Source organism: Trematomus bernacchii, unplaced genomic scaffold (genome assembly GCF_902827165.1).
Source record: "Trematomus bernacchii unplaced genomic scaffold, fTreBer1.1, whole genome shotgun sequence".
Classification (NCBI taxonomy): Eukaryota; Metazoa; Chordata; class Actinopteri; order Perciformes; family Nototheniidae; genus Trematomus; species Trematomus bernacchii.
Window position 1 is genome coordinate 157,916 of NW_022987681.1, and position 9,585 is coordinate 167,500.

General features: G+C 43.9%; 2 protein-coding genes across 2 annotated transcripts in view; one reads left to right on the forward strand and one right to left on the reverse strand.

The window, feature by feature from the left end:
- The first annotated feature begins 397 nt into the window (after positions 1 to 397).
- LOC117487655 (epidermal growth factor receptor kinase substrate 8-like) overlaps positions 398 to 9,585 on the forward strand; it is a 47,068-nt gene continuing 37,880 nt past the window's right edge. Inside the window, 1 exon segment of the mRNA XM_034136292.1 lies at positions 398 to 600. The gene's annotated coding sequence lies outside the window, so the exon portion shown is untranslated.
- Positions 6,028 to 9,585, reverse strand: part of LOC117487664 (proteoglycan 4-like) — a 7,939-nt gene continuing 4,381 nt past the window's right edge. The window contains exon 2 of the mRNA XM_034136301.1: positions 6,028 to 9,003. Within this exon, the coding sequence (XP_033992192.1) occupies positions 6,028 to 9,003 (2,976 nt within the window). The remainder of the gene's footprint in view (positions 9,004 to 9,585) is intronic.

Genomic DNA, 9,585 nt, shown 5'->3' on the forward strand with positions numbered 1-9,585 from the left:
GGCACACGTTTGTGACACCAGATGGCGCAATTCTCTCATTTAACCAGGATTTTACACCAACCTTTATAACTCTGTTACAAATTAACAATAGATTTTTTTAAAGAAATAACAATAATCTTTGAATTCATATTTTTATGTTTGTGGTATTTGATGTCCTTTCTTGTTGCAGCTGATAGTGGAGACCCATGGTATGACAACAACTAATATTGATTATGAACTGATATATCTTAAGACATCAAACACATCACCTGGAATAATTAATCAATTATTTATACATGTGTAGTGTAGTACTGAGTCCTGCCTGTCAGTCAGCGCTGCGGGCAGTCCCCGCCCCCTCCTGTCAGTCACAGCTCAGGCCCCGCCCCCTCCTGTCAGTCACAGCTCAGGGCTAGCCCCGCCCCTTTCTGCAGGTTGAATCTGCTTTTAATTCAAAGTCAAGTTTTAAAGGAGTCACATCTCCGAACAGAGGAGCGGAAAACACACACTCTTGCAGCCGAAAAACAGCTCCTATTCTCGGATACAGACCCCCCAGAGGAGCCCGGTCCCGGAGGAATCCCCGGTTATATGTGCCATGTTTTTCTAACGGATGACTTGATGCAGGTAAGCTTGCTCTTTAATGATTGCATTAAAAACCCTCCTGCATACACACATCTCTGTCTGTGCACATTTTACAGGGAAATGTCTCTCTAAATAAATATATTATTTCATTATAATCTGGTCTAATTGCTGCAGCATTTTACAGAAAATGCAAATGTAAAAAAAAGAGGCAACTTGATCTGCCTTCTGCTCTCTGGCCCGTCGGTGCTTTAAACCAGACCTCATTGGAAAAACATGCATTATATGATCCTGTAGATGTTTACATTACAACACACACTCAATAGCATGAGTACAGGAACCTACGGGATCACATCTTTTACTCGGTGTACACACATCACACATACCTGTTAGTATATTAATATTGATAGAACTTGTATTCCCACTACTGCTGTTTTCCCTCGCCTCTTTAGAGGAAAATGAACGTTGCGTAGTAGTAGGAGATAACGGGGAGTGGGACGTTTATTTAGCGATGTATGATAAATACAGGGCTTAATAGTGAATTAAATATATGCCGAGTTCACCAGCAGTAACCGAAAGAGCTTATTATGCACTAGTCCAGTCTGAAATCAACATATTTTTGATAAATACTCAAGTTTTCCTTAAATACACAGTAATGTGACTGGAGTTTGGTTCAAACCTGAAGGGCAGCTGCACGTTCCGCATAGACCCACAGGTTGTCAGTTCATTTATTAAGCAATTTATTCAAAATACATGTTTAATAGTGGATACATGATATGCCGAATTCATCAGAAGTAACCAAAACAGCTTATTATGAACTAACTTGTCTGAAATCAACACATATCTTGATAAATACCCACGTTTTTGTTAAATATATAGTAAGTTGAGTGGAGTTTGGTACCTGTGTGCTCGTGAGACACATGGAGGTTGAGCGCGCCGCACAGGTTGTCTGTTTATGCTAAATACAGGGCTTAATAGTGGATGGAATATATGCCGAACTCACCAGCATTAAACACAACAGTTTATTATGAACTAGTTTAGTCTTAAATCAACGTTTATCTTCAATTATACCCACGTTTCCGTTAAATACACAGTCATTTGGGTGGAGTTTGGTACATTTTGTGCTTGTATGTTAAGATTATTAAGCAATTCATTCAAAATACAGAGCTAAATAGTCGATATAATACTTGCCGAATTCATCAGAACTAACCCAAACAGCTTATTGCGAACTATTTCTGTTTTAAATCAACGTTTATTTGTAATTATACCCATGTTTTCCTTAAATACTCAGATATTTGGGTGGAGTTTGGTACATTGTGTGGTTTTGTTTGGTTTGGCCTGAATGGAGCCCGGTTGCTAGGCAGGACAGAGATAGCAGCATTGTTTCCTCCTGGGTTACCGGAAGGTCTCCGCCGTTTTATCTCCTTTAAAACAAAAGGTTCCGGTGTTATGTGATTTTAGCTGAAGGGTTAGTTTGAGCAGGAAAATGACATTAATAAAGTGGGGTTTTGTTTTTACATTTGATTCACACATGAATGAATATGTGTGAATAACAGTGGATTATGTTAATGACAGGCTGTACATAAGCTCATTAGTGTAATGTCTCAGCTGAGATGACAGGTTCATATTTAGGTAAACATTATATAGTCTGACAGCTTTGTGCTATTTCTGTGTCTCTTTGTTGTTGTTTGTAGTGTTTTTGTGATGGTTTTCTGTCCTTTTTATAGTTTATTTTTGCCTCTCGGAAGTAGTTTTGTGTCTTTTTTGTGTGATGAAAATTAACCAGTTAACCCAAATACCTATTGGCATATTTATTGATAATGAATATAAAGTTTAGTTGCACCTCCACTTGAATTATCGCTGTTTGGGAAACCCTTTTTTGCGTGCTTTTTAGGAGAAAATGAGGGGATATTTTGCCCTAGAACCTCTCTGTTTACTTCAGTCGCCATATTTGTTTGGGTCAAAGAAAGGTGGAAAAGTCTTACATGGTCAACTCCTTAGTTTTGATTCATAAACCCTGAGGTTCAGGTACTTTTTGGGATGTTTTAGAAGGAAAGCAATGAGTCTTTCTGACCAAAATGTGAATTAGGAGTAAAGAAGTCAAAAATATTTCCATGGTCTAGGACTATTGTGTCGTTATTGTCTGGCGTTATACTCTTTAAATGTTGTGCCATTAGCTCCACATTAGCTCTCTGTTAGCTCCATGTTAGCTCTCTGTTAGCTCAATGTGAGCTCTCTGTTAGCTCTCTGTTAGCTCTCTCTTAGCCTCTGTTAGCTCTCTGCTAGCTCCCCGTTATCCAGCTGTCAGCTGCTTCCTCCAGAGGTCAGAGGTCACTGGGCTCTTGGAAAGATGTGCTGATGCTGAACTGTTGGAGGACCTTTGAGCTCAGCGTTGTGTAATCTGTGTTGTTTCTGAGGCTTTGTCCCGGTTTCAGAGAGAAGATTAAAGTGTTCACGGGAAACTCCGACCGCCTCAGAGAGAAGATTTATTCCTGGACGTTTCCCCCGAGATCTCTGTTCTCTCTGTTCTCTCTGCCTCTCTGCCTCTCTGCCTCTCTGTCTCTCTGCCTCTCTGCCTCTCTGCCTCTCTGCCTCTCTGCCTCTCTGTCTCTCTGTCTCTCTGCCTCTCTGTCTCTCTGCCTCTCTGTCTCTCTGTCTCTCTGCCTCTCTGCCTCTCTGCCTCTCTGTCTCTCTGTCTCTCTGCCTCTCTGCCTCTCTGTCTCTCTGTCTCTCTGCCTCTCTGCCTCTCTGTCTCTCTGTCTCTCTGCCTCTCTGCCTCTCTGTCTCTCTGTCTCTCTGTCTCTCTGCCTCTCTGTCTCTCTGTCTCTCTGCCTCTCTGTCTCTCTGCCTCTCTGCCTCTCTGCCTCTCTGTCTCTCTGTCTCTCTGCCTCTCTGCCTCTCTGCCTCTCTGTCTCTCTGTCTCTCTGCCTCTCTGTCTCTCTGTCTCTCTGCCTCTCTGCCTCTCTGTCTCTCTGTCTCTCTGCCTCTCTGTCTCTCTGTCTCTCTGCTTCTCTGTCTCTCTGTCTCTCTGTCTCTCTGCCTCTCTGTCTCTCTGCCTCTCTGCCTCTCTGTCTCTCTGTCTCTCTGCCTCTCTGCCTCTCTGTCTCTCTGTCTCTCTGTCTCTCTGCCTCTCTGTCTCTCTGTCTCTCTGCCTCTCTGCCTCTCTGTCTCTCTGTCTCTCTGTCTCTCTGCCTCTCTGTCTCTCTGTCTCTCTGTCTCTCTGCCTCTCTGCCTCTCTGTCTCTCTGCCTCTCTGCCTCTCTGCCTCTCTGCCTCTCTGCCTCTCTGCCTCTCTGCCTCTCTGCCTCTCTGTCTCTCTGCCTCTCTGTCTCTCTGCCTCTCTGTCTCTCTGCCTCTCTGCCTCTCTGCCTCTCTGTCTCTCTGCCTCTCTGCCTCTCTGTCTCTCTGTCTCTCTGCCTCTCTGCCTCTCTGTCTCTCTGTCTCTCTGCCTCTCTGCCTCTCTGTCTCTCTGTCTCTCTGCCTCTCTGTCTCTCTGTCTCTCTGCTTCTCTGCCTCTCTCAAACAACCAGCTGAACAGGACGTTCACTAAAACATGAACTTATCATATAAACTGTTTCCAGATGTTAAATATTAAAGTCCACACATTAAAGCTACCGTGGGTTAATGTTACCATGACAACAAGAGGAAGGAACATTGGAAAACACAAAAACATGCTGTAGTAATAAAGGTAAATGATTGTTGAACATTTAAATAATACAAATAAATCAACAAGCTAAAAAAAATGATTATAATAATATAATATTCAAATAATATAAATAGATGTTTATTTAGATTAAACCATTAAAGAGTTTCCCTGTTAGCTGTTGATGATGTCACTGACGGTTGCCAGGGAAACCCCGGCCTGTTTGTGTGTGTCGTCGCTGTCTGTTACCGTGACGACGGTGTGATGTAACCCTACCTGAGAGCCAGGTGTGATGCTACAGGGTTATTATGGGATGTAAACCGGAGTCCAGTTACTCTCTGAGTAAAGATTAATAACCCTCTTTAAAGTAGAGACACTACATACAGGAGAGGACTCTTTAAAGTAGAGACACTACATACTGATATACACCTGAACATCAGCTGGAGAGGACTCTTTAAAGTAGAGACACTACATGCTGATATACACCTGAACATCAGCAGGAGAGGACTCTTTAAAGTAGAGACACTACATACTGATATACACCTGAACATCAGCAGGAGAGGACTCTTTAAAGTAGAGACACTACATACTGATATACACCTGAACATCAGCAGGAGAGGACTCTTTAAAGTAGAGACACTACATACTGATATACACCTGAACATCAGCTGGAGAGGACTCTTTAAAGTAGAGACACTACATGCTGATATACACCTGAACATCAGCAGGAGAGGACTCTTTAAAGTAGAGACACTACATACTGATATACACCTGAACATCAGCAGGAGAGGACTCTTTAAAGTAGAGACACTACATACTGATATACACCTGAACATCAGCAGGAGAGGACTCTTTAAAGTAGAGACACTACATACTGATATACACCTGAACATCAGCAGGAGAGGACTCTTTAAAGTAGAGACACTACATACTGATATACACCTGAACATCAGCAGGAGAGGACTCTTTAAAGTAGAGACACTACATACTGATATACACCTGAACATCAGCAGGAGAGGACTCTTTAAAGTAGAGACACTACATACTGATATACACCTGAACATCAGCAGGAGAGGACTCTTTAAAGTAGAGACACTACATACTGATATACACCTGAACATCAGCAGGAGAGGACTCTTTAAAGTAGAGACACTACATACTGATATACACCTGAACATCAGCAGGAGAGGACTCTTTAAAGTAGAGACACTACATACTGATATACACCTGAACATCAGCAGGAGAGAACTCTTTAAAGTGATGTCTGTAAACAGGAGTTCCCCTCATTATTATTTAATCTCACTTCCTGCTTCTTCTCAGAAACACAGAGTGAATTTCTCCGCTGGTTTATTTTAAATCTACTTCTAATTGTACTTTTCTAATTTATTTTATGAATTATTTTAATATTTCTATTAATACGTTTTTTTTTTCATATATAAAGATTTATTTTAAATATCTGTCGTTTAAATGTTTTCCTACGAGACAGATGAAACTGATAAGCTTTGATCAGCTCAGGTCTGATCGTGTAATAAACGCTGATGGGGGATAATGATCACACATTATGACGCTGAGGGAATCAAACACTGATTGCTCCTTTAACGATCAATTAAACATTTCAAACTGAATTCAAACTCTTCCTCAGAGACTTAAATATTAATATCGTCCTGAAACAGAAACTCGGCGTCAGAGAAGTCCTAAAGTTTTATTTCAGATAAAAACTTTATTGATCCTGATTGATAATTACCAATCTTTACCCGGCTAACGAGGCTTCAGGAAACGGGTTAAAGTAAACAAATACAAATCCAGCTTTTCCATTGAGATGCATCGATTTCACAGCAGACTCTTTGCATTTTCAACCTTTCTTGCAGCCGGTTTGAGAACAGTTTGAGGACAGTTTGGGGACAGTTTGAGGACAGTTTGAGGACAGTTTGAGGACGGTTTGAGGACTCTTTGGGGACAGTTTGAGGACGGTTTGAGGACAGTTTGAGGACTCTTTGAGGACTCTTTGAGGACAGTTTGGGGACTCTTTGAGGACAGTTTGGGGACAGTTTGAGGACAGTTTGAGGACTCTTTGAGGACAGTTTGAGGACGGTTTGAGGACAGTTTGAGGACGTTTGAGGACTCTTTGAGGACGGTTTGAGGACGGTTTGAGGACAGTTTGAGGACAGTTTGAGGACGGTTTGAGGGCTCTTTGAGGACAGTTTGAGTACTCTTTGAGGACTCTTTGAGGACAGTTTGGGGACGGTTGAGGACAGTTTGAGGACTCTTTGAGGACAGTTTGAGGATGGTTTGGGGACAGTTTGAGGACTCTTTGAGGACTCTTTGGGGACTCTTTGAGGACAGTTTGGGGACAGTTTGAGGACAGTTTGAGGACAGTTTGAGGACTCTTTGAGGACTCTTTGAGGACAGTTTGAGGACTCTTTGAGGACGTTTGAGGACTCTTTGGGGACAGTTTGAGGACAGTTTGAGGACGGTTTGAGGACAGTTTGAGGACAGTTTGAGGACTCTTTGAGGACTCTTTGAGGACAGTTTGAGGACTCTTTGAGGACGTTTGAGGACTCTTTGGGGACAGTTTGAGGACAGTTTGAGGACGGTTTGAGGACAGTTTGAGGACAGTTTGAGGACGGTTTGAGGGCTCTTTGAGGACAGTTTGAGTACTCTTTGAGGACTCTTTGAGGACAGTTTGGGGACGGTTGAGGACTCTTTGAGGACAGTTTGAGGATGGTTTGGGGACAGTTTGAGGACTCTTTGAGGACTCTTTGGGGACAGTTTGAGGACAGTTTGAGGACTCTTTGAGGACAGTTTGAGGACAGTTTGGGGATGGTTTGGGGACAGTTTGAGGACTCTTTGAGGACTCTTTGGGGACAGTTTGAGGACGTTTGAGGACTCTTTGGGGACAGTTTGAGGACGGTTTGAGGACAGTTTGAGGACAGTTTGAGGACGGTTTGAGGGCTCTTTGAGGACAGTTTGAGTACTCTTTGAGGACTCTTTGAGGACAGTTTGGGGATGGTTTGGGGACAGTTTGAGGACTCTTTGAGGACTCTTTGGGGACAGTTTGAGGACTCTTTGAGGACAGTTTGGGGACAGTTTGAGGACAGTTTGAGGACGGTTTGAGGACAGTTTGAGGACAGTTTGAGGACTCTTTGAGGACGGTTTGAGGACAGTTTGAGGACGTTTGAGGACTCTTTGGGGACAGTTTGAGGACTCTTTGAGGACAGTTTGAGGACTCTTTGAGGACGGTTTGAGGACGGTTTGAGGACAGTTTGAGGACGTTTGAGGACTCTTTGGGGACAGTTTGAGGACTCTTTGGGGACAGTTTGAGGACTCTTTGAGGACAGTTTGGGGACAGTTTGAGGACAGTTTGAGGACGGTTTGAGGACAGTTTGAGGACAGTTTGAGGACTCTTTGAGGACGGTTTGAGGACGGTTTGAGGACAGTTTGAGGACGTTTGAGGACTCTTTGGGGACAGTTTGAGGACAGTTTGAGGACGGTTTGAGGACAGTTTGAGGACAGTTTGAGGACGGTTTGAGGGCTCTTTGAGGACAGTTTGAGTACTCTTTGAGGACTCTTTGAGGACAGTTTGGGGACGGTTGAGGACTCTTTGAGGACAGTTTGAGGATGGTTTGGGGACAGTTTGAGGACTCTTTGAGGACTCTTTGGGGACAGTTTGAGGGCTCTTTGAGGACAGTTTGAGTACTCTTTGAGGACTCTTTGAGGACAGTTTGGGGACGGTTGAGGACTCTTTGAGGACAGTTTGAGGATGGTTTGGGGACAGTTTGAGGACTCTTTGAGGACTCTTTGGGGACAGTTTGAGGACAGTTTGAGGACAGTTTGAGGACTCTTTGAGGACAGTTTGAGGACTCTTTGAGGACGGTTTGAGGACGGTTTGAGGACAGTTTGAGGACGTTTGAGGACTCTTTGGGGACAGTTTGAGGACAGTTTGAGGACGGTTTGAGGACAGTTTGAGTACTCTTTGAGGACTCTTTGAGGACAGTTTGGGGACGGTTGAGGACTCTTTGAGGACAGTTTGAGGATGGTTTGGGGACAGTTTGAGGACTCTTTGAGGACTCTTTGGGGACAGTTTGAGGACTCTTTGAGGACAGTTTGGGGACAGTTTGAGGACAGTTTGAGGACAGTTTGAGGACTCTTTGAGGACAGTTTGAGGACTCTTTGAGGATAGTTTGGGGACGGTTGAGGACAGTTTGAGGACTCTTTGAGGATGGTTTGGGGACAGTTTGAGGACTCTTTGAGGACTCTTTGGGGACAGTTTGAGGACTCTTTGAGGACAGTTTGAGGACTCTTTGAGGACTCTTTGAGGACTCTTTGAGGATGGTTTGGGGACAGTTTGAGGACTCTTTGAGGACTCTTTGGGGACAGTTTGAGGACTCTTTGAGGACAGTTTGAGGACTCTTTGAGGACTCTTTGAGGACTCTTTGAGGATAGTTTGGGGACAGTTTGAGGACTCTTTGAGGAAAGTTTGAGGACGGTTTGAGGACTCTTTGAGGACACTTTGGGGACAGTTTGAGGACAGTTTGGGGACAGTTTGAGGATGGTTTGAGGACTCTTTGAGGACGGTTTGAGGACACTTTGAGGACAGTTTGGGGACAGTTTGAGGACAGTTTGAGGACAGTTTTGGGGACTCTTTGGGGATAGTTTGAGGACAGTTTGAGGACAGTTTGAGGACAGTTTGGGGACAGTTTGAGGACAGTTTTGGGGACTCTTTGATGACGGTTTGAGGATGGTTTGAAGACGGTTTGAGGGCGGTTTGAGGACGTCTGAGGATGGTTTGAAGACGGTTTGAGGACTCTTTGGGGACAGTTTGAGGACTCTTTGAGGACAGTTTTGGGGACTCTTTGAGGACGGTTTGAGGACTCTTTGAGGACGGTTTGAGGACTCTTTGAGGACGGTTTGAGGACTCTTTGAGGACAGTTTGATGACTCTTTGAGGATGGTCCTCAAACTGTCCTCCAACCGTCCTCAATCTGTCTTCAAACCTTCCTCAAACTGTCCTCAACTCTTTAAAGTAGAGACACTACTTAAGATTGTTAAGCCCCGCCCATACTCACTAGCTGACCTCTAAGCCCCGCCCCCACCTGTCCGTCATTGATTATCAGCTTAAGCTGGTCAGCAGTAAATCCTGCAGGTCAGTAATCTCCTCTCAGAGCAAGCAGCGACGCACCTGAGGAACTCACAGGTACGCCGGCTTTTATACATTATTATCAGTTCTCTTATCGACCTATCATCATCATGGTGCTGCTCAGAACATATCGTTCTCTTATCGACCTATCATCATCATGGTGCTGCTCAGAACATATCGTTCTCTTATCGACCTATCATCATCATGGTGCTGCTCAGAACATATCGTTCTCTTATCGTCATCGCAAAGTGT